Raw genomic sequence first — 11,995 nt, 5'->3', positions numbered from 1 at the left:
GCCCCGCTCCAAATTTCGTCAGACCCTCCCCTCCACTTGGCCCTTTTACTGCTAGCGCGTCTCCCTACCCCCACCATTTCACTGATAAGACTGGCGCCAGTGACGTCATTTGTTTTGACGCCCCATGGCTAACCATATACTACTCGTGGGGTCCTCATCTCTGCTGTAACTCACACATACACGATGTGCGAAATCCGACCAGCAACCTCTGCGTGGTGCACATCGGGTAAAGTTAATGCTGGCGGTAACAGATAAAAATGCATACACAACTTTGATACATCGTAACTCCGCAAAAAACATTGTACAAACCTATTTTTTTTAATTTGCAGAAAAAGATCCATATTTTATGATGATTGTGACATTTGCAAAAAAAATTTATTCTACCCCGTGGATTGCGTCAAACTATGCAAAAGTTTAGAAACAAAACACGTCTTTACTTTTAAAGAAATTGCAGAAGGAGAAAAAAAGATATTTAAAATCGGCCAATTGCATCTTAAAGTAGAGACTTTAAGCTTTAAAATAAAAAAAAACTTTCAAATACGACAATTTTTAACAAAATTATGATTATTTAAAGTTGTGCAAAATTTTGGTATAAATAAGAGTTGCGATAATTTTGTTGCCTGGTATATTTAACATTTTTTAAAGTTTTTTATTTGCTTATAAAAAAATTGTCACTTTTAAAATACAAAATAAGACAAAATTAATTTTTTTACAGTTCTTCCTTTATTTTTCAGATTTTCTCCTTTTACATATTATATTTAAATCGTGTTTTTTCATACACAGCATGTAATACATTTTTATAATGTTTTATACAATTTATTTCTTTACATTTTTATATTCGCTTACAAAAAAAAGATTAGATTTTTTCATCCAGTTTTGTAATTGTAACGGTTTTTAAGATTTGCAGATCTTAAAAATCCAATAAAATTACGGTAAGTTATAGGTAGGAATGTAAAAAGATAATTTGGAGAATTAAAATGAAAAAACACGTTTAAAATTGTTCTTTTATATGTATTTTGCAAACATTTTTTTTATTTTCATCTATAATTTATCATAATTTTATAAGATCTTAAATATTTAAACTTTATAATAAAATTACAAAGTTGTATAAGAAAATTCCAGCCTTTTTTATAAACAAATAAAAAAATGCCAAAATTGTAAAATAAATTGTATGATATTCTAAGGAAGTACTAAATGCTGTGTTCGCGAACTGAGCTCCGTTCGCTCGAGTTCGGCGGAACGAACGGCTGGTTCCGTTCCGCGAAAATACGGGGTGTTGGCGCGAGACGAGGAGCACGGCTTCGATGTGGTTGAACGGAGAGCAAGCGCCGTAGCAAGCGCACGCAAGGAGAGTGAGCGAGAGAGTATGCGAGTAGAATGCAGGAATGTGAGAAAGCGAGAAAATGCAAGAGCGGTTCGAGACTGAATAAGTGGAGAAAGTGATAGAGACGGAAGGAATAAGATAAGCGAATGAAGTGATGGTGGATCAAGCAACACCGTTAATGATTGCACAATCACACAAAGTTTACATTTTGTAAAAACAGGTTGTTGTTAATCGTCAGGTACAGTTTTAAATTAAAATTAAATTTAAGTTGCAGTTTACAGAAACGCCGATTCGCGCCGCACTCACTCACACTAGATGAGGCTACACTCCGATGATCGAGTGACGAACGGATTAATTATATAGTTTTACACAATTTTAAACTGATAAGTCGGTTTTAATAAAGTCGTGTACACTGTAATCACGTTCGTAAATTGTATGACGGCCCTCAGTTCGCACAAGAGTTTTTTGCGTAACCACGGAAATTCGGCTAAGTCTTCTCTATCGCAATTATAATGATACGTCTCAACCGCGCGCTTGTTAATTCGCTTGTGGCTTCTGGGTTCGGCAGAAATTCTTATCCGCACCCGAATTTGCCTATTCGATGGTGGAGCACCGTTAGCTTTACAATATCAGGCGAGATCGCCTCCTAGTTTTCGGTATGCAAACGCGGAATTTGAGCAAACACGCAAATACGAGTTGTTGTTAAAACCGTGTCTTAAGTTGAGATACAATGCCACGAACGAAAGCCAAATATGAAATTTATAGAATGCGAGAAACTGAAGGGACGAACGTTCGCGTGATATTAAATAGAATTATCGGATATATTTCTTACGATCTTTAACAGCTGTGTATGATAAAATATGAAAATATACGATAAATTCAAAAGAAGAAAATTTAACAAATGAGGGAGAAAAACTTATATTTTCTTCATCCCTTTTTATGGGAAAGTGATCATTGTATGAGTAAATAGATAAATAGATAGATACTTATTGATACCCTTAGGGGTTACAATCTTATTACAAACAAAAACACAAAAACGTAACACTTAACCTAATCTTACTGACTACCTTACAACTAACTTATTCTAACTAACACGCTCGCCCTATGCACACACACACACACACACACACATACCTTCGCTTCCGTCGCAAGTTATTTGTTGCCTCTTTCTTTTTCTATACTTTATTTAACATTTTTACATTTTTCAAGGCTGACTCACCCATTCACTTATCCACTCCTCTCTCACTCACTCCCTCGGCCACCCACACCACTCTTTCTCTCCCTCTCTCCCTCTTCTCTCTCCCTCCCTTCCTCCCTTTCTCTCTCCCCTTGACTCTCTCTCATCCTCCTCTCCCCCATAATCCTCTTCTCCTGTCATCCTACCCTCTCTGAACTTCTCTAATTTTTTACCCACTCTTCCCCTTTACCGCCCTCCCCCAAGACCTCCTATACCATCTCCTCCCATTCATCCCCGCTTCCCATTTTTCACAATCCTCTCACACGTGTTTCCACGTTTCCTCTTTTCACCCACACATTCTACATGACTTCTCCTCTTTTCTGGCCCAATACATCCTTTTCCTGACCCCCCCCCCTCTAGCCTGTACTTCGCAATTCTCCCTCATCTGCTCTCTGTCCATCCTTTCTTCAGATATCCCGGTATCCCTTCCCACTTCACTCTCTTGTACCACCTGTTATACCTAAACTGTCGTATCCTCTCCTACCTTTCTTTTTTTTGTTTTTTCTTGTGCCCTTCCTTTAAATTGCCAAAATCAAACCCCTCCTCCTCCCTCACTCTCTCCACCTCCCTTAGATCCCTCCCTCTCTCTTTGAAAAATACTTGTCTTTCCTTCTCCCATGCCGACACCCTCTTCACCTCTTTTTTGCTCTCTCTCTCTTAACTTCTCCCAACACCTCCTCGACAATTTACTACTTCTACCTTCCGCTAATCTTTTTTTGAATCTCTATGTTCTTCTTCCCGCCCTTCCCCTCAACTTGTCTCTTTGTAGTTCTTCCCTAATCATGTAGCCCGGTGTCCTGCAACTTATCCCCATCAACCATCTCAGATATCTTTCCTGCATCCTTTCCATTCTCTCTCTCTCTCTCCCTCTCTCCATCCTAAAACCTTAACCCTATACGCCATCACAGTTCATATCAACGCGTCAAATAGCCAGATCCTCTTTCCCCATTTTTTTCCAAACTTCCTTTTCCCCATCCCCCATACCTATCCCATTACCGTCATCCCCCTTTTCACTCTATTTCTTACCTGCACTTCTTGCTTCCCATTTCTTTGAAAAACATAGCCTAGATATTTAAACTTATTAACTTTCTCCACCTCTTTACCTTCCCATCGCTATCTTACCTTCCTTCCTTCCCCCCTTTCCCAAACCTCATTACTATTTTTTTTTCATTTACTTTCAATCTTTTTTCTCTCATGTACCTTTCCAATCTACTCATCATTGTTCTCATCCTGTCTTTTTCCACCAATAACACTATTTCATTTGCATACGCAAAGGTGTAAACCTTTTGCTCTTCAGCTTCACCCCTCCCCACCCTCTTCTCTTCTTGTAGTCCTCTAAATCTGCCGTCAATAAATTGAATATACCCGGGCTTAACGGACATCCCTGTCTTAACCCCCTCCTCGTCTAAACCCACCTCTCCTACCACACTCAACCCCTCCTACCCTTACCCTATTTCTAGTCTACCTTAACAGATCATCACATCTCCTAACCAATCCCTCCCTCTTTCTCTTATTACCTTTCCCAATACTTCCCTATCTATTGAATCGAAAGCCGCCCTCAAGTCCACAAAAAATACTATTAATTTGCCCTTTTCTTTGTTTATTTGCCTCTTGACCAGGTAATTTAATACATAAATGTTGTTAATCATCCCCATCCCTTTCTTAAAACCCGTCTAATTCTGAGAAATATTGTCTCTTTCCTTTATTTCCCTTTCAATTTCTCCTCCAGAATCATTGGGTACGCCTTATACAGGGTTGGCATTAGTGTGACCTTTCTATATTCCTCCACTTTTTCTCCATCCCCTTACTTCATAATTGGCACCACTATTACTTTGCTCCACTCTTCTATCCAGTCCTCTCCTTTTTATATCCTGTTACAAATTTCCCAAACCTATTCCTCTAACTTCTCCACCCCATGTTTCCAAACCTCTTCAGATATCCCATCCCCCCCTCGCCGCTTTTCCCTCCCTTATCCTTCCCATCGCCCTTCTCACCTCCTCTCTTGTGATATCTTCCTCCTCGTTTCCGTTTTTATTTCCCCTTATCCCCCTAAACACCCTTTTCCACCCCTCCTAATATCCCCTTAAAGTATTCCACCCACTCCTTCTCCTTTATCTTTCTGCTGACTCCTCTTCTTCTCTTTCTTTTCTTTCTTACCACTTCCCATAACTGCCCTTCTGCCTTCGCCTTGCTTTCCTTCTCCACCCATCTTTCATTCTCTTCCTTTTTTTTCTCCTCACACCTTTTATTATACTCCCTTTTCACCTTTCTGTACCTCCCCTCCCCACCTGCCGTTCTCCTCCATTTGCTCCTCACCCTCTTCTTGCTCTTCCTGCACTTCTCATCCCGCCATCCCCTCCTTTCCCTTACTCCCTACTTACTCTGCTCTTCCCTCATAACCCTCAGTATATCGTCTCTGACTTCCTCCCATCCCACTCTCCTATCCCCCCTTCTCCTCCCATTTCTTCTCCAACTTCTCCCTAAAAAATCTTTTCCCCTCCTGCGACCACACACACTTTACCCCTCTCTCCCTCTCTTCTCCCTTCCCTCCTCTCCTGTAATCCATATTACCACCGGAAAGTTAGCTGAATTTATCTTATCTTCCACTCTTATTCTACTCACCTTTTTCCATACCTTTTCATCCCCAATCACGTAATCCAAAACAGACTCCCCTCTACCCCCGCGTATGTCCACTCCCCCTCCTCATCCCCTTTCCACCCTCATTAAAAATAAACCATCCTACTTCCTTCAACGCTTCCAATAAATATTTGCCTTTCCTGTTTACTTTCTTATCCTTCGACCTCCTTCCTCTTTCCTCCTTTCTTTCTATTTCCTTTCTCACCTCTCTCCCCTGTCCTTGCATAAAAATCCCCCCCCACTATTGTCCTTATCCCCAATCCCTTGTCCTCTAGCCATTCCCTAATTCCCTCCCACTTCTCTTATATCTCCATTCGCATACACCCCCACAATTCTTCACTTTTCCTCTCCAATTTTAATCACCTTTCTTATTATCCCCTCTACCGCTCTTTCTTCCCCTTCCTCTACTACTTCTATCCCATTTTTCACTCCTATTACCATTCCTCTTATCGCTCTCTACCTTTCCTATTTTTCCAGCTTGCCATCTGCACTTCTAAATGAACCCTCTCGTCATCTTTTCTCTTAATCTTTCCCATACTTTTTTCTCCACCCACGTCTCCGACATCACCACCACATTCCACTCCTTTAATCTCTTTCCAGAAGCCTCCATCTTTATTCCCTAGTCCTGCCATGTTCCAAAAGGCTATCTTTACCTCTTTGCTTTCCCCCTCTTTCCACTGACAATTCCTTACTCTCCTATTTTCTCCTCCCACCGTCCCATCCTCTTTTTCCTTTATCTCCTTCTCCTCTAGCCCTTCCTTTCCCCTTTCCCCGATTTCCTTCCCATTCTCCCTTTCGCCTCCGATTTTCTTTCCCGTCTATCCTTCAGTTCTCCCTTTTCCTCATCCCAAACTCACCATATCCCGTTAATCATTATCTTGTTTTTTCCTACCCACACTTTTGCCCATTTTCTTTCCTCCTTGGCCATCTCCCTAATCCTTAACCTCACTTGCCTTTCCCTCCACGTTAAATCATCCTCTATTTAAACCCTGTCATTTCTTAACCCACTCTTCCTTTTATTACCTCCCTTTCTCCCTTTCTGTCCTGAAACTCACGACGGCAAACCTCCCGCCCTGCTCCTCCCACCCTGTTCTCACTTCCCTCACTTCTTCTATCTTCACCTCCGCTCCATGCCATTCTCACTCTTCTCCCACGCTCTCTACACACTTTTCCACTCTCCGCACTCACTCTTTGCCTCTAAACAAAAACCTTCAAATCGCACCCGTCTACTTTCGCTCGCTTCGGAAACGGAAGTCCTTTTATAAGTAAATATATATGGTATATTATTTGAGAAATTACATTATATTTTTAAATAAATTATAAGACATTTTTTTTTAAATTATGAAAAAATTTTTTATCACAGTTACGCGTGCCCTCATCACATTGTGAGAGCAGCGTGATACGTTCTTGTGCGCACGGCAGGATTATCACGTTACAAATGTCCTCACGTCGTCAAATATTTCCATCACGCGTGATTGCACCATGCGATTTTTTACGCGTACACGTATGCGCTCACTATGATGAGTGCACTGTGATGCACTTTTGCACGCACAGCGTAATTATTACGCCATGAGAGTAATCTCACGAATTGTTATCTGGGTGTGCTATCGGTCCCGTGTGCTATCGGTATCCGCCCGCACGGAGTGATATAACACAAAGTACGGTAATTTTATTTCCGCTCAGAGAGACGACACGTACACCCAAGGACTTTGATTCTGTCCATGGGGAAATTTTTCAAACTGAGAAGTCGCTATCTTTCTACATACTTACAGTTCATGATTAACGTAACGGCCAATAAGCTCTAGTCGTTTCATTAATTATGAACTGCAAGTATGTAGAAAGTGGTGACTTCTTAGTTTGGAAAATTTCCCAAGGGACGGAATTAAACACGGTGGGTATACAGACTGTAGCATTAATGCCTGGATCACCGATTTTTGGGACCATGTTTCTTTCTTGGTTATTTTTACATTCATGACCGCGTATATGTTTTTTGCGCGGCATTCGGTCATGAACGTAAAAATAACCAAGAAAGAAGGTCCCTAAAATCGGTATTAATGCTATGGTCAGGCATTAATGCTATGGTCTGTACAATAGCTTACAGAATAGTAAAAACGAAATAATTACTAGACCGGTAGACTCGCGAGACGGCCGCGAGTCAGGACAACAAAGGGCGCACAACAGTGAAACATGCGTATCGCAACTCATGAAGAACAAGTACAAAGAAACTTTAACAACTTTAATCTTAGTATTTTTCATACACATCAAGACGTAGCCAGCTTAATTTATTTAAAATTAAAATGTGAATTGTTAGAACCTATATATAAAAAGTCATATATAAGAAACAACTAATTAGGCCTTAGAAATTAAACGATGGGAAAATCTAGCTGTAGTACAATTTTTATGAACAAACACGTGAATAGTTTTTTTAATGCTTACTTGCAATCCAAGTAAACTTATAAGTCCGACATGTAAAACTAAAAAAAGTATTGAGAACTCTTGATATGTTGACTCCAATGTATTAAAAAATCTAAAATAAAAGACAGTAAGTTAATTTATACAATAATAATATTATATTAATATTACAGACCAATTACACAACCTCTAGTTAATTAGCCAATCTGTTAAGTGTCAATCGTTATTGATTGTTGGTCAACTCTATTTAACGACAAATGCAATTGGACAATTTCAATAAAAAAGTTAGTCAATTTAGTTAAGAGGAGATTGTTAAATTAGCCCAAAGAGACATAAATATTTTGTGTAAAGAGAGAGAAAGAATTAAGAAGTAAAAAATTGCTTACTCTATAACAAATTGATGTTTTTTTAAACATATTATGTAATCCCGATATATTATTTTTTCATTTAATAGACCAAGTTTCGTATACTGATTGCTGATTTCATCGTTAATATATTTTTTTGAAACTATATTCCTAATTTGTTTACTGTAAACATAATACCTCGTAAAAGTTTAATATATGTTTATCAGAAATGCACGAAACAAATATACATCATACATATATGAGAAAAATGTGTCTAACGAGTATCCTATCTGAAAAAATCCATATTAAATTGATAGTCGCATCTCTCGAAATTTATTGTTAACGCTTTTTCGAAATGCTGATTAGTTCTCGCGCTGTGCTTACTTCGTGAGTTGTTGTCATCGCGGAAATCGCATTGATAGTTATACTTAATTGCATTGACAGTTATACACATAATAATTGTTACATGTATCAGGAGATTAATAGTGAAATACTAATGCACTATCAAATTAATTAATTATTACAATTTTATTTATTGTACTAGTTCTGTTTCCTTTGTCTAAAGATTTTTTAACGTCTATTAAGCTGGCACAGCCATTTCAGCGCACTCAAATGAGACTTATACAGGTTTATCTTGCTATTTTTTGCTAATTTTTTGCTGTATTTAGAATTTATTTGCTCCAATCGCTTTGCTAAAAACAATGGCTGTGCTAGCTTAAGTTAAAGTTAGCACAGCCATTAGCAAAAAATAAAAGAGATTAAAAAACAAATATTGATTCTTGTAGTGCTAAATTGTACTAATTTTTTGCTCTGTTTGGAATTTTTTGCTCCAGTTGTTTTGCTAAAAACAATGTCTGCTTTTTACTGTTACAAACTGTCTTATCTGACTTCTATTAAGCTGGACCTCTCACCAGCAAAAATTGAGTCCATACTTTGTCAAAAATGTAGTGCTATTTATGTGCTAATTTGTTACCCTAGTCCGGACTTTTTTGTTCAAACCGTTTAGCAACAATTAAAAAAAAGGAAGGTGCAATTTAATGGCAAGCTTGACCACCTAATAGTTACAAAAATAAGTACAGTAGCCCCAGACAAAAACGAGTACGCTAGAATTTTGTGCTAATTTATTGCTCTTACATGAAGCCAAAAAAATACAAAATATAAAATTGTTTCACAAATATCATTATGTGTGGAACGCGCCCGCCGCATTATGTCATCCGTTACCTGATCTCTAAATAATTTGATGCTTGCATGTATTATATACTAAAATAATCAGAAATCTTACTATTAAAATAAATACGTTTCAGAATTTATTGTTAATTATAACTTGTAAAAAAACAAATTTTTTATGCGCGGCGCGCGCTTTCCACGCACAAAGTAATTATTTTTAACGATAAACGAGAAGGTTTCCGGATGGATGCCACGAGCGTGTTGAGCACTTTGCCGACGTTTTGTAAACATTGCAGCTTGCATCATCAGGGCTGAGAGCTCCGATACTGAGCTTCTTTTGGTTGTGGTGGTCCTTATGTATCTCCGTTGCGCCCGGTGGGAGTTGGGGTGGGGGGATTGATTTGGTCAGCCAATCAGAGCGTTTTGATTGACCGGTCGGTCAATACACTTCTTTCTTACTGACTCATTAAACCCGGAGCTGTGGCAAACACTGGACCGTATTACACACGAACAGGCCGTCCGTTCTGCCGAGGTAAGAAAACGAAAACAGGAGGAGAAATACAAGAAGATCTCTCCACAGGCTAGATCCCCACCTCCAACACACACAGTTAAGAACCTCAGCAGTCACGTCCTGTCCCCATCCGAAGTGTCGATACTTTTAAAAAGACACAATTTTGCTGTCACGAGCATTCCTACGGAAGAAATCATCAGCCAAATTGAGACGGCTATCTTCCGCCTCCCTCCCGAAGCAAGCAACGACGTTAGACAACGAACAGTCAACATCCTCCGCAAGACTAAACCACCCAGCCAAAACATCAGCAGAGAAGAACGCTTGGCACTCCGGAATTTGAGACAGAACAACAACATTCTAATTCTACCGGCGGATAAAGGAAATGCCACAGTGGTAATGGACAAAGAAGATTACTGTAATAAGATCAATGCTATGCTTTCGGATTGCAGCGTTTAAAAAAAACTGAAACGAAACCCGACATCCACCATAGAGAAAAAAACATCCGTTCTGCTCAAGAATTCAGGCCTCCCTCCTGAAACTACCAAATACCTTACCCCCTGGGAATCGTTGGCTCCCAGATTTTACGGCCTCTCCAAGACTCAGAAAGAATCGGTCCCCCTTCGCTCTATCGTCAGCAATATGGGGGACCCTCCTACCAGTTGGCCCGCTACTTCACCAAACCACTTCAAAAACTCACTGGTCTCAATGGATCTTACATCAAGAATTTTATTGATTTTGTGAACAAAATTGCAAAGATCAAAACGAAACTCAATGACATCCTGGTGAGTTTTGATGTGGTTTTATTATTCACAAATGTCCCGGTCCAGGATACGTTAGACATTATCCGACAAAAGTCCGACAAACTTCCGGCCAACCTCTTTCCACTAATAGAACATTGCCTAACCTTGACCTACTTCCAGTTTCAAGGAGAGTTCTTTGAACAAACCTCTGGAGCAGCAATGGGATCCCCTGTTTCACCCATTATTGCAAACATTTTCATGGAACATCTCGAAGACAAAATTCTGAAGAACGCACCTCTCAAACCTTCCACGTGGTTCCGATACGTAGATGACACATTTGTTATATGGAGCCACGGCAAAGAAACTTTCTCACCCTTCCTCGCTTTTCTCAACGCCCAACACCCAAACATTAAGTTCACAATGGAGGTAGAACAAGAAAACCAAATTCCCTTCCTAGACGTGTTGGTTCGAAGAAACGGAGATGGTACCTTAGACCATCGGGTTTATCGAAAACCAATCCATACTGACCAATATCTTCACGCAACCTCCCATCACCATCCGTCACAAAAAAATTTAGTTATCAACTCATTGGTATACAGAGCCCTCACAGTTTCTGTACCAACGTTCCTGAATAAGGAGTTACAACATCTTAATCAAACCTTGACTAGGAATGGGTACAACAGCAAGAACATTAATCAGATAACCAAGAGATTGAAGAACAAAATCTCCAGTCCCAACGACACCGAAATGAAGAAAGAGAAAGAAAAATAACGGCTGTCCTTCCGTATCTTCAAGGTACAGCAGAGCGCATAGGCAGAATTTTGAGTAAGCATAACATCAGAGTAATCTTCAATCCCCAGAAGAAAATTGCTTAATTACTCCCTCACCCCAAAGATCAAAGACCAAGCCTGGAAACACCAGGTGTGTACAAGATACCTTGCGTCTGCGGAAAAGTGTACATAGGAGAAACCGGGAAAAAGATCAGTACACGGATCAAGAAACACTAGAGATGTGCCAAATACAGCCATCGGAGCTCTCAGCCCTGATGATGCAAGCTGCAATATTTGCGAAATATCGGCAAAGTGCCCAACACGCACGTGGCATCCATCCGGAAACCCTCTCGGTTAACAATATCAATGACCACGAGAGCCTCAAGACTGGCTATTTTTAACGAATTACAGCAATTAGCAACAAATTCGAAAACCGATTTATTTTAGTAATAAGATGTCTAACAATTATTTTAGTATACAATTCAAAATTTGTTGCTAACTCGTTAAAAATAATTACTTTGTACGTAAAAAACGTGCGCCCCGCATAAAAAATAGCTTTTTTACAAGTGACGGCGAGCAACAAATTTGGAACTTTATTTCTTTTAGTACTAGGATGTCTAACAATCATTTTAGTATACGATTCAGAATTTGTTGCTAGCTGTAACTTGTTGAAAATAATTACTTTGTGCGTGGAAAACAAGCGCCGTGCATAAAAAGATAGTTTCTTTACAAGTTATAATTAACAACAAATTCCGACATGCATTTAATTTATTAGTAGAATTTTTGACAGTCATTTTAATATATAATACATGCAAGCACCAAATTATTTAGAGATCAGGTGACGAATAACATA

The 11,995-nt window shown here is 39.3% G+C and overlaps 1 protein-coding gene and 1 long non-coding RNA gene across 2 annotated transcripts; one reads left to right on the top strand and one right to left on the bottom strand.

The window, feature by feature from the left end:
- Nucleotides 1–2,226: 2,226 nt before the first annotated feature.
- LOC120359757 lies at nucleotides 2,227–9,307 on the bottom strand. The gene is made up of 2 exons (XR_005576546.1): nucleotides 7,997–9,307; nucleotides 2,227–7,725 (listed from the first exon to the last, which is right to left on the bottom strand). It is a non-coding gene; the product is annotated as an uncharacterized LOC120359757 (long non-coding RNA).
- Nucleotides 9,308–10,028: 721 nt separating this feature from the next.
- LOC105202200 lies at nucleotides 10,029–11,143 on the top strand. Its single transcript, XM_039458751.1, has 2 exons — nucleotides 10,029–10,082; nucleotides 10,211–11,143. Exons 1-2 carry the CDS (start codon nucleotides 10,029–10,031, stop codon nucleotides 11,141–11,143), a joined length of 987 nt encoding a protein of 328 aa, XP_039314685.1.
- Nucleotides 11,144–11,995: the final 852 nt, after the last annotated feature.

This window comes from Solenopsis invicta, chromosome 16 (assembly GCF_016802725.1).
Source record: "Solenopsis invicta isolate M01_SB chromosome 16, UNIL_Sinv_3.0, whole genome shotgun sequence".
Taxonomy (NCBI): domain Eukaryota; kingdom Metazoa; phylum Arthropoda; class Insecta; order Hymenoptera; family Formicidae; genus Solenopsis; species Solenopsis invicta.
This window is presented reverse-complemented; position numbering and strand designations above follow the sequence as displayed.

What these genes read in the sequence shown, in the direction of transcription:
- LOC105202200 (XM_039458751.1), top strand. Translation starts at nt 10,029, where the DNA reads ATGGACAAAGAAGATTACTGTAATAAGATCAATGCTATGCTTTCGGAT. An exon ending in CTATGCTTTCGGATTGCAGC is followed by an intron (nt 10,083 to 10,210) that starts GTTTAAAAAAAA and finishes GTTGGCTCCCAG; the next exon opens with ATTTTACGGCCTCTCCAAGA.